At 48.0% G+C, this 27,320-nt stretch overlaps 5 protein-coding genes across 8 annotated transcripts in view; 1 reads left to right on the top strand and 4 right to left on the bottom strand.

Moving 5' to 3' along the window:
• Positions 1-249: 249 nt before the first annotated feature.
• pcna (proliferating cell nuclear antigen) lies at positions 250-2,854 on the bottom strand. Its single transcript, XM_076149563.1, has 6 exons — positions 2,428-2,854; positions 1,461-1,558; positions 1,281-1,348; positions 974-1,168; positions 734-857; positions 250-641 (listed from the first exon to the last, which is right to left on the bottom strand). The coding sequence occupies exons 1-6, from the start codon at positions 2,646-2,648 to the stop codon at positions 565-567; spliced, it is 783 nt and encodes a 260-aa protein (XP_076005678.1). The 5' UTR covers positions 2,649-2,854; the 3' UTR covers positions 250-564.
• A 404-nt stretch (positions 2,855-3,258) lies between these two features.
• On the bottom strand, positions 3,259-5,188 carry LOC143000153 (cilia- and flagella-associated protein 184-like). Its single transcript, XM_076149361.1, has 3 exons — positions 4,505-5,188; positions 3,660-3,995; positions 3,259-3,576 (listed from the first exon to the last, which is right to left on the bottom strand). The coding sequence occupies exons 1-3, from the start codon at positions 5,186-5,188 to the stop codon at positions 3,259-3,261; spliced, it is 1,338 nt and encodes a 445-aa protein (XP_076005476.1).
• Positions 5,189-6,871: 1,683 nt separating this feature from the next.
• LOC143000176 (putative aminopeptidase W07G4.4) lies at positions 6,872-11,510 on the bottom strand. The gene is made up of 15 exons (XM_076149406.1): positions 11,398-11,510; positions 10,672-10,713; positions 10,454-10,544; positions 10,220-10,368; positions 10,034-10,142; positions 9,698-9,825; positions 9,519-9,618; positions 9,343-9,418; positions 9,169-9,254; positions 8,844-8,948; positions 8,470-8,664; positions 8,299-8,382; positions 8,154-8,211; positions 7,533-7,714; positions 6,872-7,301 (listed from the first exon to the last, which is right to left on the bottom strand). Exons 1-15 carry the CDS (start codon positions 11,406-11,408, stop codon positions 7,164-7,166), a joined length of 1,554 nt encoding a protein of 517 aa, XP_076005521.1. The 5' UTR covers positions 11,409-11,510; the 3' UTR covers positions 6,872-7,163.
• On the top strand, positions 10,755-15,170 carry fahd2a (fumarylacetoacetate hydrolase domain containing 2A). 4 transcript variants are annotated; one of them, XM_076149409.1, is made up of 8 exons: positions 10,755-10,839; positions 12,579-12,847; positions 13,143-13,359; positions 13,563-13,622; positions 13,692-13,854; positions 14,020-14,128; positions 14,793-14,880; positions 15,037-15,170. In XM_076149409.1, the coding sequence occupies exons 2-8, from the start codon at positions 12,579-12,581 to the stop codon at positions 15,097-15,099; spliced, it is 969 nt and encodes a 322-aa protein (XP_076005524.1). In that variant the 5' UTR covers positions 10,755-10,839; the 3' UTR covers positions 15,100-15,170. The 4 variants fall into 4 exon arrangements, with proteins under 4 accessions (XP_076005524.1, XP_076005523.1, XP_076005522.1 ...); XM_076149408.1 differs by lacking the exon at positions 10,755-10,839 and adding an exon at positions 11,781-12,006; XM_076149407.1 differs by lacking the exon at positions 10,755-10,839 and adding an exon at positions 12,013-12,157.
• A 1,301-nt stretch (positions 15,171-16,471) lies between these two features.
• The window catches only part of gpat2 (glycerol-3-phosphate acyltransferase 2, mitochondrial), a 32,762-nt gene continuing 21,913 nt past the window's right edge, over positions 16,472-27,320 (bottom strand). Inside the window, exons 12-23 of the mRNA XM_076149322.1 lie at positions 27,107-27,189; positions 24,852-24,979; positions 24,568-24,638; positions 24,134-24,294; positions 23,925-24,028; positions 22,040-22,221; positions 21,437-21,514; positions 20,767-20,889; positions 18,777-18,897; positions 18,430-18,498; positions 18,100-18,155; positions 16,472-16,647 (exon numbers count right to left, since the gene is read on the bottom strand). Of these exons, the coding sequence (XP_076005437.1) occupies positions 16,531-16,647; positions 18,100-18,155; positions 18,430-18,498; positions 18,777-18,897; positions 20,767-20,889; positions 21,437-21,514; positions 22,040-22,221; positions 23,925-24,028; positions 24,134-24,294; positions 24,568-24,638; positions 24,852-24,979; positions 27,107-27,189 (1,293 nt within the window). The 3' untranslated portion in view covers positions 16,472-16,530. The remainder of the gene's footprint in view (positions 16,648-18,099; positions 18,156-18,429; positions 18,499-18,776; positions 18,898-20,766; positions 20,890-21,436; positions 21,515-22,039; positions 22,222-23,924; positions 24,029-24,133; positions 24,295-24,567; positions 24,639-24,851; positions 24,980-27,106; positions 27,190-27,320) is intronic.

The following is a 27,320-nucleotide window of genomic DNA, read 5'->3' as shown; positions in this document are numbered from 1 at the left end:
ACGAGCAGAAACACAGCGTCTTCTCTACTGACCAAAGGTTTGTTTTGATTATTTTTCAAGCTACAATAAAAAAGGTTTACATCAACATGGTTTCATATTTAGTCACAGGTCAGTCAGTCATTAAAACATCAAGCCTGCACACAATGAAGTCAACATTTCTGTGAGGTCCAGTATTTTACAAGTTCCACCTGAAACACTTTCACTTAAACCCAGACTGAAGATGAGATTGATGGAAGAAGCAGCAGCACATTCTGGTAACAACTAATTTATTCTGATCAATCAGTGAATACAAAAACATTGGAGGTTGACTGACAGCACGAGTCAACAGGAAGTATTTACAAATGTGTATCTACAAGTAGGAATGGGATACTTGCTTTCCCAAAACGGGCCGGAATACACCAGAGACACCAAGTCAGAGTGAGCAAGTGGAGGACCATCAAACTGAGGTGTGTGTGTGTGAGTAACATGTCAGAGCAGATGACTGCAGCAGCTCTCTCGCTCAGGTTAAAGTCTCTGTCCACGGCTCTCCTCTATTCTCCCCCTTTGGTCCGTGACAAACAGCATCTAAGAGGCCTCTTCATCGATCTTGGGTGCCAGGTAATATTTCACGTGACCCATATCTGCAATCTTGTACTCCACCACTGTGAAAAGAAGGAAGTTCATCAGACTCACCGCATCTGTTAGACACTGAACCCAGGCCGACTACACTGGGAGTCAGAGGACACACACTTACCAAGGGGGATGTCAGCAGACATACTGAGGGTGACCGTCTTAGAGAGAGGAGTGGCCTTGGTGAAGAAGTTCAGGTAGTTGAGGGCGAAGATCAGCTGGACGGGCTCGTTCATCTCAATAGTGACCTAAAACAAAACAAAGGATCAAAATCAAAACCCAGGACAAGGAAACTAATCTGTCTGCCTCTAGGTGAAGCTCCTGAGGAGACGCTGCCACCCTCACACCAGGCCTGGACACTCACCGCCTCCTCCTCTTTGTCTACGCTGCTGGTCTGGGACAGCTTGACGTTTCCTGTGCCCAGCTCTCCAGAGGCGGAGAACTTGACTCCGTCCTTGGCGCAGGAGATCATGACGGCGTCGCCAATCTGGGACAGGTCGCGACAGATGCGGGCAAACTCCCCCGAGGGCATCTTCACCACGCAGCTGTACTCCTGCTCCTGGAGGGACAGAGACACGAAGCGGGTCAGGACAAAGACACAAGGCGGGTCAGGCCAGAAACATGAGGCCAGCAGACCCAAACAATCAAAGGCAGCAGACTGAGGTACTTACTGGGATACCAAGCTGCTCCACATCCAAGTCCATCAGCTTCATCTCATAGTCTGAGACTTTCTCCTGGTCTGCAAGAGTGAAGAGACAATATTAACTAATGCTGCAGAAATCAAACATTTAAGAGCCATGCTGCTTAATATATAAACAGTGTGTCTGTGTATACAATTAAAAAAAACTCACTGAGTGTCTCAAACACCAGGGCGAGTGTGTCTGCATTGTCTTCTGCTCTCAGAGTGATGATGTCCTCGTTTCCAGCACACTTCAGGATTTTTGACATACTGCATTAGAAAAGAAATACAAACATTTAATTAAAAAAATTGAAAAGTTTGATCCAGTCTAATGATTAAAAGTCCAGACTTCCATACATGTGTAAAGATAACATGTTTGTTGATATTATTTGATTCATACAATCCGTGAAATCATATATGCATCATATCCGTCCGTCTGCATCTCTGCAAGCTATAACAATCCGATCACATTAATATGTATTAACGCTGACGGTTGAAGTCAAATCAAAGCTAAATGCTAATGTGGTACACAATGAAAGAGGCAAGTGACCGCCGACCGGAAGTGGAAGTTCCCGGGTTCGAATACATTTCGCGCCAAGCTTCCCGGCAAATACTTTGGCGCTCAAATGACGTCACAGACAACGCTGACAAGTGAAGTCTCCCAAACAGTTACATTTATACAGAAACACCTCACAACAAAACAAATTAACAACTTTACACTCTAGTGATGATATGAGTGAACAGGGTGAGCTCTGACCGAGAGAGTGAATTTTGAGCCGGGCTCTCTGAGCGGGCATGCCCGGGCAAACCCGCCAAGATGGCTACCCCCCTTTGTCAGACTGTCAGCCCATCGTTTAAGCTGGCTAAGAAGGCGGCGGAACAGACTAACACGCCACAAAGAGGCGAAGAAAACAACCTAATCAATGTTAAATCAGACATGTTTATTTAACCTTCCCAGCGAATACAAACATCCGGGTATTTCCTGTCAGCTACATCACTGTCACTTTCTGCCTCACGCGCACACATACACATACACATACAGACACGGGATTTGAATGACGACTCAAAAACACAAAGTAGCTCTCAAAGTCTAAGCTGACAGTGGTGACAAGATAGAAGAATAACACCCCGGGCCTCACCTGCCGAGGTTGACCCCCATGGCGAGGTTTCTGTCGCAGCGGTACGAGTCGAAGCCGTCGCTCCGCAGGGTCAGCTGGACCAGGGAGACGTGAGAGGAGTCCATGCTCTGGAGGGAGATGCCGGACGAGCTCACGTCCCAGCAGGCCTCCGTGATCAGGTCCTTCAGAGCCTCCAGCACCTTCTTCAGGATGGAGCCTTGAACCAAGCGAGCCTCGAACATTTTGGCGGTGTGTTAAGTGCGTAGCTTCGAAAGAGAAATAAAAATGTTTTCTGGGTCGCGTCCCAAGTTTTCCTTTGCAGTTTGAAACTATGAGCAAGTGGGAAGAGCTCCGGTAAAGCGGCTCCTTTGTAAGTTGTTGTAAAGTAGGAAAAGTGCGACACAGAGCAGATCCTCCACTGCAGAGCGGCGTATATGGCGTTAGCGCGCGCCAACGTCAGGCTTTAATAATACGGCGTCTTTACGTCATTTCCGTATCCTCACAGGAAGTCGCGTAAATCTGCAACTGTGCAACAATGTCGACCATCTTGGTGAGGTCAGCTCAGATAGATAGATAGATAGATAGATAGATAGATAGATAGATAGATAGATAGATAGATAGATAGATAGATAGATAGATAGATAGATAGATAGATAGATAGATAGATAGATAGATAGATAGATAGATAGATAGATAGATAGATAGATAGATAGATAGATAGATAGATAGATAGATAGATAGATAGATAGATAGATAGATAGATAGATAGATAGATATTTGGAATTTATTTAAATAAAAAAAGAGGTGGACAGTTTAAGTCATGAAGTGAAATATTTTATCGATAGTCATTTTTTACATTTGCAAATACACTTCTTTCACGTCTTCTGCAATTTCAGCTTGTCTACACTTCAAGCGTTGCATTTTCTTCTCCAGGTATTCACAATCATCCACAGCGTCCTCAAAGTCCATGAGCAGGAATCTGTTGCCCCGCATTCCACAGAGGTCCTTCAGCTTGAGGTTGTCAATGTGCAGCTTCTTGCAGGTGTGCTTGATCCTGGTCAGGGCGCCAGTCTTCCTGACCGTCTGGCCCTCCAGCTCGGCCAGCTGGGCTTTGTTGGTCTGGACCGCGGTCTTGGTCAAGTCCTGCTTCTCTTTTACCTTTGGCAAGAGCTGAGAAAGCAAAATAAAATGAATAATGTCAATGTTAATCTCAGCCATATGTTTGTTGGGATTAGCCATCATCTGTACCGTACCTGCCTGGCACTTGTCATCTTTTTGTTGATCTTCCCTGACAGCTCATGTCGCTTTTCATTCTTCCGTTTGCCCTCTGGACTGTACAACGCCTGTATCTCCACCTTCTGATGAGGGTTGACGGCCAGATCTATGGCGTTCAGTTCTGCTTTTAACCTGTCAATTTTCATTTGGAGCTTGATGTGCTTTCGCCGCAGCTGGATCAGATCATCCTGTTGAACCTGCTCTAATCCCTGGATGGACTTCACCTTGGCCCTGGCTGCGTCTTTACCCGCATGCTGCACCATCACAGCTACGTCCTGTTTCATGGCCTTGTATTCAATCCATTCATTTTCCACCTGAGGATCAACATTTTATATACGTTTATATGTAGTCATATACTTCTCATGCACTTTTACACAGCAGCGAGACAGTCATATTTTCATCAGCAGTATCAGTTTTCTGGTGAGAGGCTTATAGAGTATGAGGCCTTAGAGTGTGTGGCCAAGACTTTACCTGTCAGTTAAACAATGGGCCCAATCCTGCTTTTTAGCGAGATGAAGCATGTTAAAGTTAGTTTCAAAGATTTATGTGGGCTAATTATCCCTTTGTTCAGCTACAGGGGTCATCTTTGCTCAAGCTTACAAATCAAATTATCTTCTATTAATTGCAAACCTGCTAGAGGCCTGAATGTCTCTAAATGTTCAGAGCAGGAACTTTGTTTGCAGTACAAGTTTCCAGTTGTAGATTTGTGTGAACATATCCTGTCCTGATAATTATTGTGATGAGACATAACAACACTTCTGCACATTATACAAACACTCAATAGCCTTTTTTAAATGTAAACATCGAACCAAAGCCAGCCAACCTTGTCCAACACCTCTTGGGCCTGAGCCCTCAGCTCTGCAGCCTGCTGCTGAGCCGTTTCTGAGTTGGCATTGAAGAGCTGATTCAGCCACTTAAAGGTGCTTAGGAAGTTGCTATACACCTGTTCAAGCCCTGGGGCATTCCTCTTTGCTGAGGGACCAGTCCCCCTCTTGAAGTATGCCACCAGCTTCATGTGCAGTTGTGCGCTGAGCGGCTTGACCGCCTCTTTATCTTCATACAGCCGGTAGAGGAGCTTCAGCTGTTCTTCATAACTCTGTTCTGTGAGAGGAGGAGCAGCAGCAGCATTGCTTTCCTCGTCTGATTGCTCCTCTTCTTGACTGGCCTCTCTCTCTTGGGTTTCTGGATCCACCGTGAGAAGTCCATCAACATTCGGGTTTTCAATGCTCCCTTCAAGCGGTTGCTCAATCAGGGTGTTTGTCTCACCGGCCTCCAGGTCGTCACTACAGTGGTCTTCTGCAGCCTTTTGTTCAACAGGGGCCTCCTCTGTGACTTCCATACAGTCAGGGAGTTCATCATGCTGCTCCTTTTCAGACACCACATCTTCTTTTCCATCATTAGTATCAGTAACTTGAGATGCACCCTCATCATTGGCTGGATCAGCAGAAACAGCCGCCTGTTCTTCATTCTGCAACTCCTTTTCCTCCTGATCTGGCTGCACATCCATTACAGATTCAATAAGAAAAGAAGAGCCAACTGTATTTTTCAAAATATCCAGCTCACAAGCTTCTGGCATCTTTTAAAGTCGGCCTCAGTCACCTATGAGGTCACTGAGGTCCATGGCTGTAACCAGCTATGAGGTCACCGAGCCCCTGACCCCTGTGATTGTTTCAAAGGTGAAAAATAAAAATCAGGTAGAAAACTGTATAAATAGTCGGGGGTTGAGTTTGTTTCCTTTGAGTGTCTGTCTGACTGCTGGAACTTTATGAAAAATGAGAGAGTAAGGATCAGTAGAGGCTCTACATTTTAATTTATTTTTATTGAGATGCAACATTTAAATCCTGATCCACACCAGTTGGTGGCAGTAATGCACCTCTTCATTGTTTGGCAACTGCCTTAAAAAATCATGAAGAAGAAGAAAAAGAGCAGCGGTGTTGGTGATGAGGCTACTGCAGGAAATCCCCAGAAGAAGAAACAGCAGCAGACGGATCCCGGTGGTAAGGATGGGCCGCCGCCGCCGCACCGAGGAGCTCAGTGACTTCCAGCGTGGCACCATCATCGGCTTCCACCGGTCCAACAAGTCGGTGCGGGAGATCTCTGCGCAGCTGGCCGTGCCGCGCTCCACCGTGAGCGCCGTCATCGTGAAGTGGAAACGACTCGGAGCCACGACCGCGCAGCCGAGGAGCGGCAGACCGCACAAGCTCACCAAGCGGGACCGCCGAGTGCTGCAGCGGCTGGTCGGCAAAAACCGGGACTCCTCGGTCGCTGCGCTCACGAGCGAGTTCCAAACTGCGTCCGGAAGCGACGTCAGCACGAGAACTGTGCGCCGCGAGCTCCGCGACCTCGGGTTCCGCGGGAGAGAGTCACGACAAAGGGCAAAGGTCAAGCCCAAGCACAGGGTCGAGAGCCGGCTAGAGTGGAGTGACACGCACCGCCACTGGAGCCTGGAGGAGTGGAGGCGAGTCCTTTGGAGCGGCGAGTCCCGCTTCACAGTGCGGGAGTCGGGGCGGGTGAGCCTGCTGGAGTGCCGCGGAGCACCGGCGAGGCGCGGCGGGGTGGAGGTGACGGTGTGGGGCTGTTTCTCCGGGTCCGGACTCGGACCCTTAGTCTCACTGCAGGGGACTCTTAACGCGATAACATATGACGACATTCTGAACAATAACGTGCTCCCGACTCTGTGGCAGCAGTTCGGTGAAGGACCTTTCCTCTTCCAGCACGACAGACCCACTTCACCGAGGAGATGGTTCGCAGAGTTCGGTGTGGAAGAGCTCGACTGGCCCGCACAGAGTCCAGACCTCAACCCCATCCAGCAGCTGTGGGCCGAGCTGGAGCGCAGACTCAGAGCCGCACCTCATCCCCCGGCGTCTGCTTCCGACCTCAGCGAGGCTCTCAAGGCTGAGTGGAGGCGAATCCCTGCAGCCACCATCCAGAGTCTGGTGGAGAGTCTCCCCAGCAGGGTGGAGGCTGTGAGGGCGGCACACGGGGGCGAAACTACACCTCCGGGACTGGAGTTAGGTGTTCAACAATGACGTAGAGGGGATAATAAAGACTGAAATTAATATATAACTTGACCTAAAAGACCTCTGATGTTCCTGGGATCCACAGCTGCCGTTAATTTATAAGAACCATCTTTTCCCAAAACACAAAGCTTCCTAAACCTGCACACAAATGACTTACAAGTGAAGAACAGTGACGTCTGAAAAGTTACTTTATTTATCAAGGAGTGACTGATCTGTCAAGACACACAACACCAATAATCACACAACCCTGGACCCCGTTTCTCCCACACACACCCGCTTGCTTTTCTCTGCCGTTAACCCCCTGAGTGTAAGTCGATGCAGGATCATTAAAGTTGTGTGTACTGGACGCACACCAGGTGAGCTTACAGAACAGAATGCTGAGGTATTAAGGAATGTTTGACAGACTGTTCAGAGTGTAGAGACCAGGTATGTGAGTGTGTGTATGCGTGAGTTAGTGTGTGTTTAAAGAGTGTCGCCGATGATGTAGTGGGTAGCCATGGCGATGATGGGCGCTCCCGTAGGCACACCGGGGAAAGGACCGCTGGAGCCGGCGATGTCCACGTGGGAGTAAGGCAGAGGCTTGGCCGAGTCCACGCCGTGCTGTGTGGGAAGCACAGGAAGAGAAGTGAGAGGTTAAGACACACACACACACACACACACACACACACACACACACACACACACACACACACACACACACACACACACACACACACACACACACACACACACACACACACACACACACACACACACACACACACACACACACACACACACACACACACACACACGGCAGGTTAACACGCTCTGATGATGGCCGCCACTCACCTTGTCCAGCCCGGAGGTCATGATGAGGAACGCTGCCGGGGCCTGATGTCCTCGGGGGGTAAGGGTGGACGGCAGGTTGTTGGCCTGCAGGATGTCCTCGTACTCGGACTTCCCCTTGTGGAAGTCGTAGTCCTCCCGTCTGATGGTGGACACCTCGAACACGTCGCCCAGCACCTCTCCAGCTGCACACACACACACACACTCTGTTAGTTTTTTTCAACGTCCCCCACGTGCCTCAGAACTGTGAAGCAATTTTGATAGAATAGTTTCAATTGTTGCCGCCCCCAATATTTTATTTAATTTTCTATATTTCTATGAAAAGCTTTATTTTGAAATGAATAAAATGAGAGCGTTCACATGGATGTTAAAGCTGTCTTCAGTCTTATTTTTTTGCACAGGACACCATGGCATTAATGCTATAACATATAAATGCTATAAAGTATGAAGACTCATTTTTAGAGCTCCTGGTGGAAAGTATGAACTCATCCATATCTCATTGGCTGAATTGTGATGATTTATTATTTGTTGGAATTGAGAATTTCCTCTTTGATTCTCCAGATTGATGGATAAATATCTACACACATATGTCGCTATAACACTTTGTGATATTGATGGTCTCACCTTTCTGCCACTGGCTGGCGTTTCCAGTGCGGTGGGCCGGTCCATTATCCATGATGATCTGCACAAACAATCAAACCAGGTTTAGCACACAGGCTGCTGAAGGTGCAGAGTGTGTGTGTGTGTGTGTGTGTGTGCACCCCCTCACAGAGTAGTTGGGTCCCATGGCTCTGATGGCGTGTCCAGTCAGAGTAGCGATGGTGAAGAGCTCAGGCGACGTCTCCAGCACAGCCTACAGGAGCAGATGACATCATCACACAGGTGCAGAGGACACGTGTCACTCAGGCAGTTTGAGTGAATTGGGATCTCTGTCTCTCACCTTCTCCTTCATCTCACACAGCAGGTCGGCCATCACCATGCGTCCCTCAGCGTCGGTGTTTCCCACCCTCACTCTGCGGCCGGCGCGGGAGAGAACCAGCTCGTCAGCCACATAGCAGTCTGAGCCAACGCTGTTCCTCACCATGGCCATTGAACCAACAACCTTCAGATGCTTTGGCTTCAACTTGGCAAGAATCTAAAGAAAACAGATGAAGTGAGGCAGAGTTGTGAACATTTTAAAGAACCTCAAGTCTGAGACGCCACTGCAGCTCTGGAGCTCTAAACCAGCTTCTATAGCAGGTCTAACCAGCAGAGCAGCGCCTGGCCCGTTTGCAGGCTCATCATCATCATCAGGTACGCAGACGCCTTACTCACCTGGAAGAAGCCGGCGACAGCAGCGGCTCCACACTTGTCCCTGTGCATCCCGGCCATGAACCCACCGGCCTTGATGTCTGCTCCACCCGTGTCATAGGTGATGCCCTGGAAACATGGTGTTAGATCTCAACACACACACACTCAGAACTCATCTCTCCCTCCCTCCCATAACAAACCACAAATATTCAACCCAATCTTCCCTTTATGGCTACATTAGGGCCATAATCTTGCAATTCACTAGTAAGTCTCAAGTCTTGGCTTCTTTCAGTTTGATGCGTTTGCGGCCCCAGACTGTGACGTCTGAGAGCGTCTCCTTCCGTCTCACCTTGCCCACTAGCATGAGGGTCTTCTGGATGGGTCCTTCTCCACAGTAGTGCAGCTTGATGACTCTGGCCTGGTGACGTGGCACAGCTGCACAGAGGAGCAAACTGAAAGTAAGCAACCATCCTAAGGCATGAGTGTGTATCTACAGAGCCGTGTGAGGAACGGGCGTTCGTACCGTTGGCACAGCGGTTGACAGCAGCCAGACAGGGATACTCCTTCTCCATGAACTTCACGTCTCTCAGCACCTCCACCTAGTGGTGAGACAACACACGCTGTCTTACCTAAGGCTTCAGATAAACTAACAAGACTGAACATGCAGGCTGGAGTGGTTCAGCCGGTAAAGTGTATAACCTTCACGGGGCTGTCTTTGAACAGCTCCGTCACGTAATCGGCCACACGGGGAGCCGCCATACGTTCGGGGTCTGAGCCGCCGATGTCCCGGTAAGCCAGTCTGAGGGAGAGAGGGCGTGGCTGTGAGTGAATGACTGGCACATCATGAGCCATTTTAATCAGGAAGGCGTCTCACTCACCTCCCACTCTCCATGGCGTGGGCCAGTTCCACCAGGCGCGGTCCCTGGGCCTCCTTGGCCACCCACAGACCCAGAACACAGGCTTTGTATTGGCTGGGTTTGATGTTAGCCTCCCTAACTTCCAGGGGCTTTTGGAAAAGTAGAGATTACATGGTAGCACAAGTTTAACACAAAGATATCATTTTTTGCACATTGTTTAAGATTTAACCCTGCATGCATCTTAAGGGTCCAGGTGTTGGGTTTTATTTCCCAGCTCTCACAGCTCAGTAAGGAAGACAAACTGTGTGTGCAGGTGGTGTTTGAGTCCGTCTACATATGGAGGAAGGCGTTTCTCACCATGTAGAGAGCATGAAGGGCCCCGAGCGCTGCCACCAAGGTGCTGTTCTTGTAGTCCTTGTGAGCAGGGCAGACCAGCAGAGGGCGCTGCATGCCTGCTTTCAAGGCCCTGGAGACACAGCAGACGGTCAGTGTCAGGGAAATATTACAAACTGTGTGGATGAGTGACACCAGCCACCGACTGACCGCTTGATGCCGTTGGCGGCCGCGTCGCCGAAGCGCCGGACGTCATCGTAGTCCCGGTTTACTGGACCAGTGGCGGCGTAGACCATTCGGTTACCAGGGAGACCAGGGACCTTCAGGAGCACCATCTCATCCCCCACGCCGCTGTCCACCTAGAGACACATGACGGCGAAATAAATCAGGACTGCTTCTTCATTGAGCTGATGTTGAAGCCACAGTGTGCTCGTGTGGACTCACAGAGCTGTAGTCCTGCAGGGGGGCTCTCAGACACTGCAGCTCAGCGGGCAGCGAGTCATGGCTCTGGGTCACCAAGATGAGCCCATCAAAACTGGGAGGAAGAGGAAGAAGAGGAGAACAACCATCATCTACCACAAGCCTGTGTCAGATGCACAGAGGTTAAAAGACAAACTGGTGTCTGGAGAGGAAGTGAAAGCTTTTCTTCTCTGAGTACTCACTTCTGGTTCTTGCAGTCGGCGGTCCATTCGATGGGCTGAGCGCTGAGCAAGGGAAACACAGAGTAAATTCTTTTTAGTTTTCAGTCGAGTCAGCAAGGAGCGAGTCGGGTTTTTGGCCCTCTGGAGTCACAGCTGCACGTTATCCTTCTATGATCGTGTCCTAATCAGGTGTGTGTGAAGTGGAGAACACGCAGTGCTGTGTATCAACAGGACTTTAATTCCCTCTGTTAATGATCGTTGAATGGGTCAAAGTCTGGAGAGCTGAGACTCCTTCAGGGTGTCTTTATCTCTAGGACTCCCTGCTGCATGATCAAGACTTTGCTCCTGATCTGGACTTTATAGACAATAAGTACCGCACTCAGCCTGTTACACCATTACAGCAGTTCGATTTTATAATTATGCCATTCAAGAGTGTTTTACAGTGCACACGCGCTCCCTGCATCACGCGATACTGTCAATCAATTAAACGTAATGTTATCAATCGGAGTGAATTTTTAGGCACCAACTGAGTCTGACTCGGCCGGGATTAGATCAGATTAGTCCATTCGATGCTTTCAGTAGAACTCAGTAAGTGGATTCTTTTGTTTTCAATTCAACCACAGCCTCGTGATCACGTCACGGTAGCTGCTCTGATTAAAACCCACCCGTGTTCAGGCGCACGGCAGGAAGCCGCAGGGTCGGGAACTAAAGCTGTAAAAGCAGCAGCAGCAGCACTATCGGTCTCACCTGGTGCACATCGTGCTCCTGATCTTCCTCGGTTGAGTCCGGACAGAAAGGAGCAGCTGACTGTCGCCGCGTACGGATACTGCGCGAGCTCCTCCTCGGTGCGATCACGTGACTGGCAGAAGCGCCTCTGATGCATTCAGGGACACTAGTTAGGCTCGGGATGGCAGCATGAGGGACCGCTTGACTCGAATTTGAGGGGTTTTGTGTGTACAAATGATGTCAAGTGATACCGAAAGTGTCTATGTAGGAGTCTAGTGAACCCCGAAGCCGAGATTTGAGTGATATGTCGGTTTATTTGACAGTTTGACAACGATATACGATACTCTCAATTCCAACTGTACATGAAGGCAACATTCACAGGCGCTGTCGGGAATAGTAGTTGCTAACTGACATAAAAACATTAAACGCAGACTTTAACGGAATAAATGCGCAATAAAACAAACACCACATGAAATTATTTAGTTACGATAGTACCTAGAGTTTGTTTCCTGGCTAGTAAGAGTTCGGTGTCGCCTTTCGAAGGAACAACGCGATGGACTACAAACACTGTCCCGGAAGTGCTTTGAATGTATCCTGTTCCAATGAGGGGTTTGTGTACAGAACAGAGAGGTGAGTTTGAACCAAAGAGGCTCAAAGGGCACAAAACGAGACTGCAGTGCAACTCAGCATGTCACACTGAGCAAGTAACTCATTTACATAATAACCTCACTTTACCCAAGACAGCAGCCGCAGCGGTTAGCACAGACGCGACCAGCAGCAGGTAGGAGAGTCAGCAGCTACTGAGGCTGATCATGTTGACATTGTTCTGATAAAGACTGTTCAGATTTGCTCACATATTTTTAATTGAACTCCTTTTGACCATTCACACGTCATTTAAAGTCATGCTGTTGTGCGCGTTTTGAATTTCCTTGCAGCCAGGAATTCACTTTGGTAATCTGATGGTGATCCAAGTGATTAATGAGGCAATAAAGGGAATTTGGGAACTACGTCATTTTCCAATTCAGCTTTTTCTCAGCTTGCTTTTTCCACTGCGAGCGGATTTTGCAACCCAGTGAACACAGTGCAGTGAACTCTGTGAACACAGTGCAGACTCAGGGAATACAATGCAGAGAAGTTCAACCTCAGAAAAATCAATCCTCTGCATTTTATCATATTTTCCTGTTTCCTTTCCTTTCTCACAGATGAGACTTCCTCTCCGCTCACTCTGCATCTTCAGGAGGTTTTTTTCCCGAACAAAAGCGACCAACACAGAGAGACGAGGCCTGTGCGGTGCGGCGATGCGTCTGGTGCAGTTTCATCTCCTGGACGATGACAGTGGAGGGGTCAGAGTGGGAGTGGAGCAGGGGGAGGGGCTTGATGTGGTGGACCTGAAGGCCTTTGACCCCTCCATGCCCTCTACCATGAGAGAGCTGCTGGAACTGGGAGACACAGGCCTGCAGTGTGCACACAGGTAACACGCACACGCACACGCGCACACACACACACACACACACACACACACACACACACACACACACACACACACACACACAGACATCATTTATCATGTACTTGTTCTGCAGCTTCTTTCTGCTTTGTAAAAAATCATTCTCCTGAATCATCCTTGCATCTTCCTCATCATCATCATCACTTTCTGTTCTTCCTAAATCATCTCATGTCACCTTCTCTCCCTCTTCCTCCTCTTGACTTTGCTCTTTTCCCCCACATGATCATCTTTTTGTAAATATCTTCATCTTCCTCCTCAGAGCCTTGTCCTCCGGTCAGTGTGTGTTGCGGCGCTCGGACGTGAGGCTGCTGTCTCCTATCCTTGCCCCGGAGAAGGTGGTGTGTGTGGGGATGAACTACCGCGATCACTGCCTGGAGCAGAACGCCCCCATACCCAAAGAGCCCATCATCTTCAGCAAGTTCCCCAGTGCCATCACAGGGCCGTACAGCGACATCACGCTGCCCCCCGAGAGCCAGGTGAGGGGGGCAGGGGGGCGGGGGATCACAGAGGGCATGGGGACGGTAGAGCAGTCGACTAGGATTCGGATGGTTCCTGGTTCAATACCGGGCTTCCACATTAACTAGCTGCCATAACAGAACACAGTGATTAAAGTGTGGGACAGTCATGATGCTGTTTGACGTGTTGAAGTGTAACGTGTCTTCTTCCTGTGTGACTGAAGGAGGTGGACTGGGAGGTGGAGCTGGCGTTTGTGATTGGACGAAAAGGAAAACACATCAAGGTGAGAGCAGCATCATGACGCTCTGTGGGCGGCCTGCTCTGGTTCTACCTCTGTTCCGCTCTTGTACAGGAGGAAGACGCTCTGTCACATGTGGCAGGTTTCACCGTTGCCAACGACGTCAGCGCTCGAGACTGGCAGATGAAGCGCAACGGGAAGCAGTGGCTGCTGGGAAAAACCTTTGACGGCTTCTGTCCGCTGGGCCCGGCTTTAGTGACCGCCGACGCCGTGAGAGGTGAGAGGAAACCAGGCGACTGGAGACGATATTAACGGCAATCACGTTGTTATCGGTTACTTCCTGCTGCAGCCGTCTGAAAGGTCACCACTCTCTGATTGGAACAGCAGGGCAGCAACAACACAGTCTCCATTTTAACCAAAGTGTCTCTTGATTCACTTCCAGATCCTCACAACCTGAACGTTGAGTGCCTGGTTAATGGGAGGACAGTCCAGAGCAGCAACACGGACCAGATGATCTTCAGGACGGAGGCGCTGGTCGCCTGGGTCTCAAAGTACGAGCGCTCAGTACATTGATGATGGTGATGGTGATGATGATGGTGACGATGATACTGGTCCAAAACATTCCAAACCAACAAGACGACTTTTAAAATGTGCCTATGCTGCTAAAGGGAATGAGTGTGTGTGTCTGTCATCTCAACATGTCACTTTAGAGCCCCCTAGTGTTTGTTATTGGTAACTCATGTTCCTCTGATCATCTCTCTACTGTGGTGCTCAGACAGTTTGTGGGTCAGAATCGGTGCACAATGTCTACAAACCGGGACCATGACATTCCTGTGTGTGTGTGTGTGTGTGTGTGTGTGAACAGACACACAAACACACACAAACTGTCTGGCAGGACATTGTTAGAAGGTGGAGCTCAGAGTGAATGATTGTTGTTATCAGAAACATTTTTGGGGGGGCTTGGAAAATGACATCGCCTGTGTGTGTGTGTGTGTTCAGCTCTGTGCCTTACATACCTGCCTGAGCTCAGACTCCTGGACCCTGAAGCGGTCTGACCCACTGGAGCGGTGTGATGTGATTAGAGCTCGAATGATGGGAAAGCTTCGCCCTCACTGTTTTGGTTTCTTTCCTTCACATTCTCCTCACCACTCTCACACACACACACACACTCTAACCTGGTCTGGGCCCAAATTGTGTGTTTCTGTGCTCCGTCAGGTTCGTGACATTAACTCCCGGAGATGTGTTCCTGACAGGCACGCCTCCAGGTGTTGGCGTGTTCAGAGAACCGCCTGTCTTCCTCAAGGTGATATCATACATGTCTCACACACACACACACACTTTAACATAAATACTTTAACACCAGTTGCATCAGTGTTTTTTGCTACAAATGGATTTTGTGTGTGTGTGTGTGTGTGTGTGTGTGCGTGCGGCTCACGTCTGTACATGTTTTCCCTTTCAGAGAGGAGATGTGATGGAGTGCCGGATCGAGCAGCTGGGCTCTATAATCAACAGAGTGGTCTAAAGCCTGCGCCGCTCTGTAAAGTCACTGATTAAAAAAGCCCCGGCAATCACGGCGGCTGTTTAGATGTTTGACCTGCCTCTGATTTGCTTTTTCCAGCTCTTAAAGCCCGACGGTGTGACGTGTTGGCGTGTAAATGTGTTACAGTGTGAGTGTTGCGTGGTTTTGTTTTCATCCTCTATCATTACGTGACTCAACACAATTTGCATTTGGACCTCAGTTATTTAGTCATCACCAACTCTTAAAATAGCTGCCAGCACACACACACGCACACACACACACTCCCGCTGCGCCGCACCAGCTCTCTAACCCCGCTGGCTTATTTTAAAATGTGCAAAAAGGAACATTAAGGTGGGAGGAGGATCAAACGCAGGAACATTCTCTTTTAAATAAAGCTGAATAAGGGATTCCACCTGAATAAAAATAAGGAAAATTCCCTCTTAGAAATCTTAATCTGTCTTTTTATTTTGCCCTGGAGAAATTAATCCAAATTATTTCAGCTCAAGCTTTGATTCATGCTCAGCTTGAGTTCTCAGTGAGTTTTAGTTCATCAAGTCTTCTAGTGTTGAACATGTGGGAGCAGGTTCATATTGAACCTGGTATCATCTTTGATTAAATGTTTCAATATGTGAGAAACTGGTGTGTGTGTGACTCATGTTGGGGCTTTAACAGTGCATGCAGTCCTCCAGCAGGTGGCAGTAGTGTTCCGTGGCAGGTGAGAGGCTCAGCAACTTTGGTTTGGTTTATGAGTTTGGGAGAATTACAGACAGACTGACAGAGTACAGACAGACTGCTGTAAACCTCCCGGCACTCAGCTGTGTCCTGATCAGAGCGAGGAATTGATTTCTGCCTCCGTCTCTGTGTCAAAGCCTTTGCCTTGAACTGACTGATTCCCCTGCTGTCTGACTCAGCACAAGCCGGGCTACAACTCAGAGTGAGTGGCTCAGAAAAAAACACGGCTACAAAGATGGGCTTCAATATGGAACAGGGACATATCTGTTTATTTTGGGTGTAAACTCAAATGGTGAAGTGTTAATTGAAAGTAGAAAAGGAGCCTAAAACAATGCTAATATATTACAACCAAAACTTCAGGAGTCTTCATTAGAACATAAACATGGTCAGAGCCCAAGCTGCACACAGCAGCGCCGGCTCACAGCTGATTACAGGCCTTCATAATCCTCCCCTCCTGGGGCTTTATGCTAATGCCATCACTAAAGATAAACTTAAAATCAATGTCTCATCACTGAAAAATCAAAATGCAATTAACTTAAAGACGCCGGCGTCCCAACTCAGCATGCGTCTACATTTAACTCCAACAGAAGAAGAAAAGGGAATCTGCCAGCCAACAAGGCAACGGGGAACACGGGCAGCACAGCCTCTACTCACACACACACGTTGACTTAGACACATGCTCCCTTACACACACACGTTGACTTAATCGCAGAGGTACTGTGAGATGAAGACGTGCAGCTTCTGCCTGTTTTCTGCTGACTGGAACAGCTGACTGACACCCAGGAAGACCTGCCCACTCTGCTGCTCCTCCACAAGAACCTGCATGAGCACACACACACACACACTTTTAATACATTAATCATCGTTGCTGTTTTGTGTGTCAGACCTTAAAAAACACTAAAATAATAAAGGATTAAACAAAGACCTTTGAAAACAACAGCACCTCAGAAATGATAAAAGGTGAAAGTACTGCACAATCTCTCAGCCAGCGAGGTCTGAATTAACGAGCAGAGCTTCAGGCTGCTCTACCTGTACGCTCGCCTTTGTGCCGCTCCTTTCACGGAAACTCCATCTGCCCCTTTGACTACAATGGAAGAACGGTGAAACTCAGCCGTTTCACCAAGCGTTTCAATTAGCTTTCAAACTATCTCCACAATAACCCTAATAAGAAAGTTAATGACAGCCTCATGAGGTCCCGGCAGATAAGTAGGTCAATGATGCTCTATTTTTAAAGGCAGTGATTCCCAGTGAAACAGGAGGCTGATGGGTGCAAAGAGTCGTCTCCTTCACTGAAGCACCAGGCTGAGCTGGGACGTGTGTGTAAGCCTCAGTGTGTGTAGGTTTGTGCCGAGCGTCCGGGCCGTCCTGCTCCTTTTCCCTTATTCCTCTGTGTTGTTTGCTCATTGGGTGTAGATGCAGATAACGGCGCTGACACACTCCTATCTGCAAGACGCACAACGCTCGCCTCCTTTCTTCACCCTCCTGCAGCAAAGGGAAACAATTTCCACCAACTTGGGAAAATTGCTGCAGACTGGATTCCGATCACAGCCGATATCGGGGCTCTTTCCTGCCGCAGCCGTCGTTTCTGTGTTTAAATTCATCTGATTGGGCCCCGATTTGAGTATTAGCATCCGCTGATGCTCAGGAGAGGAGCTGGAAGGTAACGCCAGAGAGAAACCTCCTACCATCTAAAGGCCCAGGAAGCAGCTCATCCACAGTTAGGCTTCATAAAGATAAAGCGGCCGAGACATTTCCTGTTGCAAACGGCGAGCAAAATAGCAGAATAATAGCGGATATGGCAACAACCTGGGCGCTATAACTCTTCATGACAGCAACGGCCCTCATTAAAGGTCCAATCTGTGATCTCAACGTAAACAGCAGCACAGAGGCGAACGTGGTTAAATTGGGATAAACCCATCCGTCCATTAATCTACATATGAACACACAATGAGAGAGCAGGAGGAGGGAAAGGTCACACACACCAGCAGGCGACGGAACAATTACTACAGAGGAACAACACCTCGGAAAAAAGGTGTTTTACTTTTCTTTAATCCCTCAAAATGGGATTGGACTCACAAATCTGGACCTGATTGAGGGAATGAGCAACTTTGGGATTTAGACTCACCTGGGAAAAGACTCAAGTCAGAGACGGATTGAGCCAAAAACTTTCAATCTGTAGTGGAAGTCAAACACACGCACGCACACACACACACACACACACTTACACACACACACTCACACACACACACAGCAGAGCTTCTTCTCACTCACCCCCAGGTCTATTAGCGTTCGAGCTGCGGTGCTTGCAGCCTCTTCGGTGCAGCTTTCTGTGAGACGTGCCACAGAAAGTACACATGAATGGGGAGAACACACACAGACACAACGTGGGAAAAGAAGCAGGCGGGGGAAGAGAACAAAGCTCCTTCCCCTTTTCCTCGGTATTGTGTATTACCAAAAAAGTATCATTTGGGGTAGTTTGTGCTTATTGTGTGTGAGTCTCTTCTGAATTAGCGGGGGAACGACACAATCACGAGCCGTTAAGGTGGCAGATCTTCGGGAGTGTTGGATCTGGATGTGTCGCTGCTGTGGCTCCGTACTCACCGTAATGCTGCTCCTGCTTATTTGCTGTGTCACTTAGGTGGGAGTGGATCTGAGCCACACACTGAGCTTCTGCACACGGGGGGGGAGACAGACGAGAAAAAGAGCCAATTATTCCACTAAATGGAAGGTGAGGATACAAACTCAGTCTTCTGGGGTTAATGGAATGCTAACAAATTCATTTATGACTGCTGGGTGGATCAGGAGGTCACAGAAAATTGGGCCGTAGCTCCAGGTGAAGCATTTAATATCCAAGAGAGGGAGAATATCATGAACACTCATTTGGTATTGGCAGGAGTTGAGTAACACACGCATTCAGGCTTTAATGGAGCATAAACGCTTGCACACACCTGGCAGAGGGACACTCAGGAGCTCCAGACCTTCAGCCGCCCAGCAGAGTGTCCTCAGATGTCCGGCGAGCATATTGCAGAGGAGGAAAAGCATCTCTGGGCACTTAGACGGCTGCTTTAACTACACAAACAGGCAGGAGGAGGAAATGTGAAAAGAAGGAGAAGAATGTTTACGTTTAACCCGCTTCACTTGATTTCGTTCAGATGTGGTGTTAAGGTGAAACGATTCTTCCTGATTCGGAGCAGACGATCTATATGGAAATCTGCAGACAATTGAACCTTGAGTGCAAATGCAGGTCTTTGTTCAAATACAGCAGTTGTACAGCAGATTGTAGCAAAATGATAAGAAATATAAACAAAAGATAAACAAAACCTTTATCCTGCCAAGATCAGATTTTATATATGGGACAGTTTGTGACAACTGAGCTAAAATTGGAGGAGGAGACGGACAAAAGAGTTTAGATTCGATGATGTAAGACCCGTGACAGCCTCGCTGAGCACTGAGTGAAAACCAAAACAGGAAGTGAATGCTGGCTTATAATTTCTAAGATGCTCAGATAAAGAAAGAAATCACCACTGTTATTTTTATAACCTTCACAAACTGAGGATTTCTCAAGACTGTTTCTGTTTCTTTTCTGCCCCTATCCAGCCAAAACAAGATTTTGACATGAACAACCTGTTTTATGAGCCTGCAGTCAAATCATGAAGTCAAATCAAACTTATTGATCGCTGTCACCACCATGGGATGTTGTTACAAAATGAGCTTCAATAAATATTTAGTTTATATTTAGTTTAGCACCTAAAAGCAGGGAGCAGCCATCTTCACACAAACAAAATGAGAGGAATCGGAGTAGTTGGGGGGATACACACACATTCTAAGTGATAAGGGTAGCAGATATCACAACCAGGCAGCAGAGGCTTTTTGTCATTTGCAATTTGCATTTGTTGTTGTTTTTTGTTGTATATGTAATTCCACTGATTGTTCTCTGTGAAGGATGTCTCATAAATCTCAGTGCATCAGATTTTGTTGCCATGTAAAGAATGCGTTCCCCCCCAGGTCGGATTTGAACCGCAACCCAAAAACAAAAACAGGAGGTTCTGAAGGCTGCACAACAACATGCTGTCTATCTTCCCTCCTGGCTCCCTACATGGCAGCACCACTGCCTTTTGGCTGCGTGCTGCTCCGGTGCCATCATCATTCCCCTGCCTGCCAGGTGCCTAAAGTAAACAAAGTGACCTCAGGCGAATCCAGCGGTCTGTGTGTACAATTCCTAAGCTATCACAAATTATTATATGAGCAGTGGAAGCGTCTGGAAAAGAATTTGGCAGAACATAAAGATGCAGGGATCGATTCTGTTTCTCTCTGGATCATCATCAAACAATACCTCTGTCAAGGAGCGAGTTTAAAGAGAATCGGTTACTACGACGACGCATTGTTTGCCGGCCGGCTTCGTAAAAACAATGAAAGTAAATCAATCTAATTGTTAAAATATCTGGATGATCTAGTTATCTTTCTTCCGGTTTAGGTAACGTGTGTGTGTGTGTGTGTGATCAACAGCAGATGTGTGATGCTGATGATCATCTACACTGAGACGCAATCACAGTGCCGCCCGGTTCTGCCGTGATTGTGTTGGGCGTTTGAGAGTGCAGTTCTGCTACTCCAGAGCGCCGAAAGACTCATTTAGATGCGTTTGTGACTGATGCACCTCCAGCTGTTTGGGCCTTTAGAAGCTGATTAGCGGCCCTGTGTGGCTTTGGAAAGTCACACACAAGAGACAGTTGGACATTTTCTAAAGCCGACACACGCTGATCATTCCAAAGTGCTTTCTCATGTGGGGCTTTTGTCATTTCTGTCACATTCCCTATAGGGAGTCGGCGAGGGAGCATTCTAGTTCACGATTGACATCGAAGCATTTCCGCCTTCGCATGTGCTTTGATTCCTGTAGAGATTCAGCCTGAAGCAGGTGGAGGAGCTGGACAGGTTCTGTACCTTGTAGGAATGCGACTCTTGCTCCTCACAGTCAGAGTCGCTGTCATACGGGTTGTCGGTCGTGGTCCAGGACAGGGCGCCGCTCTTTTTCCAGTAATCACAGACGGGGACGTCCCTGGGAACCTAGAAGGCATCGAGAGAGCACAAAAGAACCTGGGAGCAAATGTACAACGTGTGACTCATCTAATCTAATCACGGCTTTAGCAAACAGGATTTATGTTCCGTATCCTGAGGTAGAAAGGAGTTACAGCATCTGCTTCCTTTGCAACGTCTGTGGTACAATCATCCTAGTCTCCAGAGGATGAAGCAATTTGAGGATAATGTGACTTTTGCTGAAGAAGCAACACTTTAGTTCTAAAAATAATTTGTGATAGTTGTAGTAAAGAAGTAGATTTGTAATTTGCTACACTGGTTGCTGACAGCAGATCGTCTACAGTCCAAATGGTTCTGTCTCATTCCCGGTAAGAATCCCCAAATTAGTTTGAGTTTCCATCTTCTATTCATCCAACAAGTGCATTTTGTGGTGTGTAATGAATATGAGACTCTCTGAGGCTGCAGAGTGGATACACATTGTTAGTGGTGTATTAATATTAAATGAAGTCAGGGCCATAAAAGTGTCCAAAACAAACGTGTTGTGTTATGGGAGTGCAACTGTGTCAAAGGCTCTTACTTCCTCCGCACTCAGGACGCCACAGCGCACGAGACTGTCGACCGCATCCAGAGCGAAACTCAGAGATGACTGACAGGGCTGCAGACGGAGAGACGGAGAGGGGCAGAGATGAGACGGGGGGAAGGTTAGTGCGGGAAACGACTTCCCAGCTCCTGGCGCATATCTGAGGAGTGCAGAGGGAGACGGCTGACAGAGAGTGAGGCTGAGGTAAAGATGTAGCTAAAATGAGAGGAGAATGAGAGGTGGCCAGTGGGGGATTAGAGGGAGACGAGATATCTTTCAGAGAGGAACAAGGAAAGAAACATAGCTGCGAGCAGGAGAGACAACAAAGAGCAGATCCTGGAATGAAAGGTGGGGAAAGGAGAATAGTGTTTCTGGCTCCGATTTGGGGCCCTTGAAGTCAGCATGATGGAACACAGCCACACACACACACACACACGCACACACACATACAGACTGAGATAGAAGCAGCAGAGCAGGATGAATGGCTGTTCGGCTCCATTAAACATCCATTGAATGAGACACTGTGTGTGTGTGTGCCTGTGCCTGTGTGTGTGTTTGCGTGTGTGCGTGCGTGCGTGAGCGATATGACTTCAAACTTACTGGCATAAAGCCCGGAGGCAGTAGATGGCAGAGCTGCAGAGCCTTCTCCGTTAGCTCAGACTGGCCGAGCACCACCTCAGATTCCTGGGTACCTCTGACCTGCTCTCCCTCTCCATCAGCCCCCGTCCGGCTGCTGACGCCTCCTCTGACGGCCTCACACAGCATGGCTGACACCGCACACGCTGAGGAAATGAACAACACATGCATACGTTGACAAGGTTTGACCCGGTTCAATATTTTCAACGTTTCTGTACACACACACACACACACACACACACACACAAAAGCTGACCTGAGTGAAAATGGACAGATTTCTATTTGAGTCCAGAAAGTTTTTGCCTTAGACTTTTTGCTTTGGCTGAACCGGAGCCAGGATGGAGGGTTTGTCAGTGATGAGGCTTTTGAGAAGAGATGATCTTTACTCGCTCCCTTTAATCTTCTGACTGTCTCCTCTCTCTTCCCACTGGACCTCATTTCCAGTCATGTTCACTTCCCTGCTCTGTCAAAGCATCAGTGTAGTCTGGACTCTGTATGAATCAATATTGCATTATTTTCCTATTGATCTCTGTATTTAATTTTTTAGCCCCAAATATAGACCTGAATACATATGCTGAGGCAAAAAGTTCACCCGGAATTCCCCTGGAACACTGCAGTTAGACAGGCGGGCAAAGCTGGAGAAGAAACATTAAACACTCACACACTCACACACACACACACACACACAGACAGATCACATTTACTCTTGGTTTATTCTGCTACATGTGGCAGTAAAGCTTCTACACCCGGACCCTCAACATCATTTACACTAAAGTTTGTGTGAAGAAATGGAGCAAACAAGTGAGTGTGTGTGGAGGAGCCTGTTGCCTTCACTTTATAGCTTCATAAAACACTGGCTGATAGAGTTTAACCATATTAAATCTAAAATCATTTTAATATAAGAAGGGTTGCTTACGTTCCTCAACTGCTAAAAATTGTTACTTGATTTACAGCTGCCAACACCTGAACACCTGTGCAGCCCCAGGATCCTTCCCTAAAGGTCCCAGGATCGTTCCCTAAACAGCCCCAGGATCCTTCCCTAAAGGTCCCAGGATCCTTCCCTAAACAGCCCCAGGATCCTTCCCTAAAGGTCCCAGGATCGTTCCCTAAACAGCCCCAGGATCCTTCCCTAAAGGTCCCAGGATCCTTCCCTAAAGGGCCCTAGGATCCTTCCTTAAAGGTCCCCAGGATCCTTCCCTAAAGGGCCTCATGTTCTGGGTAAAAGCTTTTCCTTTGAGTCTCTGGTTTGTGTATTTTTCAATGTACTGTACACTGATGCACACACACACACACATACATATATTTCTTGAGTCAAAAATGATAGTAAACACACACAGAGCCCTTCTGTGAGAGGAAACTCATCTCAAAGCCCAGAGGAAAGAGCCTGAATCTGTAGAGAGTCCACAGTACACTTCTTCACAGTGAACTTTGAATATACTTTTGGGATAAACATGGAATGTAAAAATAATTCTAAAATGTCTGAGGAACCTTGACTCCAACTTCAGTTCAGTGACTGTAAATACATTTTTGAAAAAAAGGTTTTCCATGCAGACAAAGGGCCAAACTGACTGAAACATTCATATTGATCTGATGTCATATGTATGCATGTAAAGGTGGACTCAGGCCCTGAACAGACAGACGCTGGCTCTGGTTATACAGGAGATTACTGAAAGCTTGGTGTACTTTCAGTGCTGAAGCTTAAAATGTCACGTTTCAAACTGTTTTTCCAAAGTGATTTGCCAACAGCAGAAGCCGCAGCCAATTCCCTCCTACGAAAAACAAGGTGCCTGGGTCTTGAGATGATATTGAAGATGAACTGTGTAGCTGTCGTGAGAGCAGAGTCACTCACCGCCAACAGCTTCCATTATAAAGGCATGTGTGACAATCTGGGCATGGAGGGTGAGACTGTGTGTGGCAGCAGGAGAGGAGCGGGGACGGATGATGTAGTCCCTCCTACAAGAACGAAAACACCGGCGTGAACGGAGGAACGGACAGAGATGCAGATAAAGGTTTCCCACTTCACGCACGCTGCTTATCGCCCATAAATGCAGAACCGACCTGGATGGCACTGCGGCGATGATGAGGTGAGGGGCGAGCAGAGCGAGAGAACAGTGGAGCACCTGGAACAAAGCTCCCCCAAAGCCCACATCTTTGTGTCTGAACAGCAGCTGCTCTGTCAGCCAGGACACGTCAGCGCACAGAACAGATGCACGCACGCCCTGTGGAGGTGAAGGATGGAGGAGTCTCACTCCAAAATCAGACATAAGCATTAACCACATGGTGACATTCAATACAGCCCGCTGGGTGTGTGACGCAGGAAATCATTACCACAGTTTAATAAAGTACTAAAAACTCATTCTGTTTAAGAGCCTCTTGGAGTATTGATGGATCCTTGGTGGGGGGAAGAGTGGAGTCAACATTGACAGCACCATGGGAACTACTCAGCGTACACACACACACACACACACACAAACACACACAGAAGTGAATACCTTGCGGTGTCGATACAGCAGGAGACTGGACACCAGACTAGTGGACATCACAGCCTTGCAGGAGATTGCCACTGCAAAACGGGAAGAACCAACACACACACACACACACACACACACACACACACACACACACACACACACACGCACACACACACACACACACACACACACACACACACACACACACACACACACACACACTTCTCCATTCCATGACATCATTATATCAAAGGCGTCTCATGTTTCACTTGTGATTCAGCGCAGGTACATAATCCCGGGCTTACAGAAGATGAGGTGAAGAATGAGGGCAATGCTGAGGTCCCTGTCTGGATGAGCTGCCCCTTTGAGTTCAGACGCATAATGAGAAGGCAGGAGCCATGACATCATCCTTCGCCCAAACACACTCTGAGTGCTGCAGAGAGAAAGGGAAGATGAAGTGAGAGGGATGTCACAATACATTTATGGTAACGAGGTTCCACTTCCTGTCATGAGAGGCCGATTCAGTTAAGGAAGTGATTGATTTGTGCCACGGAAAAGAGCTGCATGCCTTTATTAAGTGCATAACTACAGAAACTAATATACTAATGACTAATATGGAGTTTAACCTTGGCTTTAAACACTTCATTACTTCACAACGTAGCTGGAGTTCTTAACAGTAGTTATTAAAACTCAATGAAGGATTTAACACCAGATTTCTGTCAATAAATGAAATCCGCACCTGGAAAATGAACTCCTAGAATAAGCTACTAGCAACTGCATCCCTTATAATGGATGAATGTATGATCCGGTGTATTGAGTGGGTGTATTAGGTAGCTTAGCTCGGCATCTTTGTGTGCATGCAAGTAGAGATAAATCAGATTCAGGATGCAGGAGCGAACTGCCGGCTCTGCAGAGCACGAATGCCTCAGTGTCAGCAGCGAAACAAACACAGGATAAATAGCAAATGTTTGCAGTAAAATTAATTAGATTAGTTTCAACTTTACTGCCTGCAGTGAGACGACAGAATGCAGATAAGCACATGACCAGATGTTTGGCGATTAGCTCGGAGGGGACGATGGCGTCGAATGCGGAGCTGAAGCTGATGAACAGCGGTCTCACATACGTACTGTCGCATGTTCTCACTTTGTCCAGCTGGGAGAGGGCAGAGTGTGGCTTTGCGCGGGTGAAGGTCCAGTGTGAGTGGAAGGCACAATTTGATCCGTGCCAACAGCAGCAGCCTCTGGAAGCTCTTGTCGTTGGTGGGCGTGAGTGCAACGAGTCATTCAGTCACACGGTGGTGTGTTTTGGCAGCGGCGTGATGGAAGCAGGGTTTGAAGCACGTGGAGGCAGCTGCTCGGGCCACTGACAGGTTGAAAATGTCCGTCAAGCCTTCTGCCAGCTGCCCGAGCGCACACAGGCCCCGAGCGTGTGGCCGGGGCGCCAGCAGCCTTACATGCATTAATCCTGCTGAGTGTTGCACAGACAGCGGCGGGGGAGAGTGTGAGGGGCCGGTGGTCTGCAGGCCTCGATGGCTCCCTGTCCAAGCAAGCATTAATGTTATTAAGCTGCTCAAGGGAGGAGGCGTTGCTGGTTGGAGACCACCTGTGTGTGTGTGTGTGTGTGTGTGTGTGTGTGTGTGTGTGTGTGTGTGTGTGTGTGTGTGTGTGTGTGTGTGTGTGTGTGTGTGTGTGTGTGTGTGTGTGTGTGTGTGTGTGTGTGTGTGTGTGTGTGTGTGTGTGGGGGGGGGGGGGTTGTCGGTGTGTGCTTCTGCTTGGCCTTCTTGATGCCCCAGTCCAGGTCAGCTCTGCAGGTCTGTGTGTCACCTGACCTGACAGCTGTTCATCCGTGGCTTCTCATCTGTGTTTCATCACGATCTGTTTGTGTGGTGACACTGTTGATGCTGGTGTTGATGTGATTCAGTACGGGGGAGGCATAAGAGTCATCCCCTGAGCCTCACACATGCACCGCCATCTTGGTGTTGTTGCATGCGTTTGAACGAGGAGACTGTGTGATGTTTTGGTACAGCAGCTATGTTGCCTTCATTCTCACATGGGACCAAAACAAACTTCAGTAGCTTAAACCATGTGGAGTATCATAGCATATTAATGATGATGAGGGATTCACAAAGAGCTGATAGCAATCTAACAATCTAACAATCCATCTCTGCATCATTCCATCCAACATCTTTTTCACTCTGCTTCCCACTCGCAGAGCAATTTTTTTGTAAAGTCAGGTCATTCTGCCTGTCAGAGGCCGAGCGCAGACTCAGAGTGACTTTCTGTGATCATTTCCACTGGCAGTGATTGATGTGTAACTGGACCAAGTCTAAGAGGATTAAAACCCATCAGACAACTGAGGCCTATTTATGCAAAATCTAAGGCTCAGATCAAACTTATCTTCAAATTTAAAGATAAACTAATTTTTTCAATTTCACAGATGTTAGATTAAACACAGTCCCGTTCGTTTCCCACGGCGGAACATTGATACCAAACACACATCAATGTTTAATCCTGTTTTCAGACATGTACACACACACACACACACACAGGTGGTTTGTTACCTGCTGTTGAGGATAACAGGCAGCAACAGGTCCTGTAGAGGGAGCCATCCATCCACTCTGCATCTCCCTGTTTCACACATCTCCTACACACACACACACACGTACGTATATACACAAGCAACATACACAATATGTACCCACACACACACTCAGACAACACTGAAGTATCAGTGAGTTAGACAAAGTTTCTATTGAATAATTTCCTCCCTTCCTT

Source organism: Genypterus blacodes, unplaced genomic scaffold, assembly GCF_046128005.1.
Source record: "Genypterus blacodes isolate CSIRO-AG114 ecotype Tasmania unplaced genomic scaffold, CSIRO-AGI_Gbla_v1 ptg000045l_1, whole genome shotgun sequence".
Lineage (NCBI taxonomy): Eukaryota > Metazoa > Chordata > Actinopteri > Ophidiiformes > Ophidiidae > Genypterus > Genypterus blacodes.
This window is presented reverse-complemented; position numbering and strand designations above follow the sequence as displayed.

Excerpts from the sequence above, each read along its gene's own strand:
- LOC143000153 (XM_076149361.1), bottom strand. The coding sequence starts at position 5,188 with ATGGATGTGCAGCCAGATCAGGAGGAAAAGGAGTTGCAGAATGAAGAA. Across the intron at positions 3,996-4,504 it reads CCCAAGAGGTGTTGGACAAG|GTGGAAAATGAATGGATTGA; the intron begins GTTGGCTGGCTT and ends GTTGATCCTCAG. Across the intron at positions 3,577-3,659 it reads AGATGACAAGTGCCAGGCAG|CTCTTGCCAAAGGTAAAAGA; the intron begins GTACGGTACAGA and ends TTGCTTTCTCAG.
- pcna (XM_076149563.1), bottom strand. The coding sequence starts at position 2,648 with ATGTTCGAGGCTCGCTTGGTTCAAGGCTCCATCCTGAAGAAGGTGCTG. Across the intron at positions 1,559-2,427 it reads ATGGGGGTCAACCTCGGCAG|TATGTCAAAAATCCTGAAGT; the intron begins GTGAGGCCCGGG and ends TTTCTAATGCAG. Across the intron at positions 858-973 it reads TAGACAAAGAGGAGGAGGCG|GTCACTATTGAGATGAACGA; the intron begins GTGAGTGTCCAG and ends GTTTTGTTTTAG.
- fahd2a (XM_076149409.1), top strand. The coding sequence starts at position 12,579 with ATGAGACTTCCTCTCCGCTCACTCTGCATCTTCAGGAGGTTTTTTTCC. Across the intron at positions 13,855-14,019 it reads GACCGCCGACGCCGTGAGAG|ATCCTCACAACCTGAACGTT; the intron begins GTGAGAGGAAAC and ends ATTCACTTCCAG. Across the intron at positions 14,881-15,036 it reads AACCGCCTGTCTTCCTCAAG|AGAGGAGATGTGATGGAGTG; the intron begins GTGATATCATAC and ends TTTCCCTTTCAG.
- LOC143000176 (XM_076149406.1), bottom strand. Across the intron at positions 10,143-10,219 it reads GCCGCCAACGGCATCAAGCG|GGCCTTGAAAGCAGGCATGC; the intron begins GTCAGTCGGTGG and ends CTGTGTCTCCAG. Across the intron at positions 9,826-10,033 it reads CCCTTCATGCTCTCTACATG|CCCCTGGAAGTTAGGGAGGC; the intron begins GTGAGAAACGCC and ends CTTTTCCAAAAG.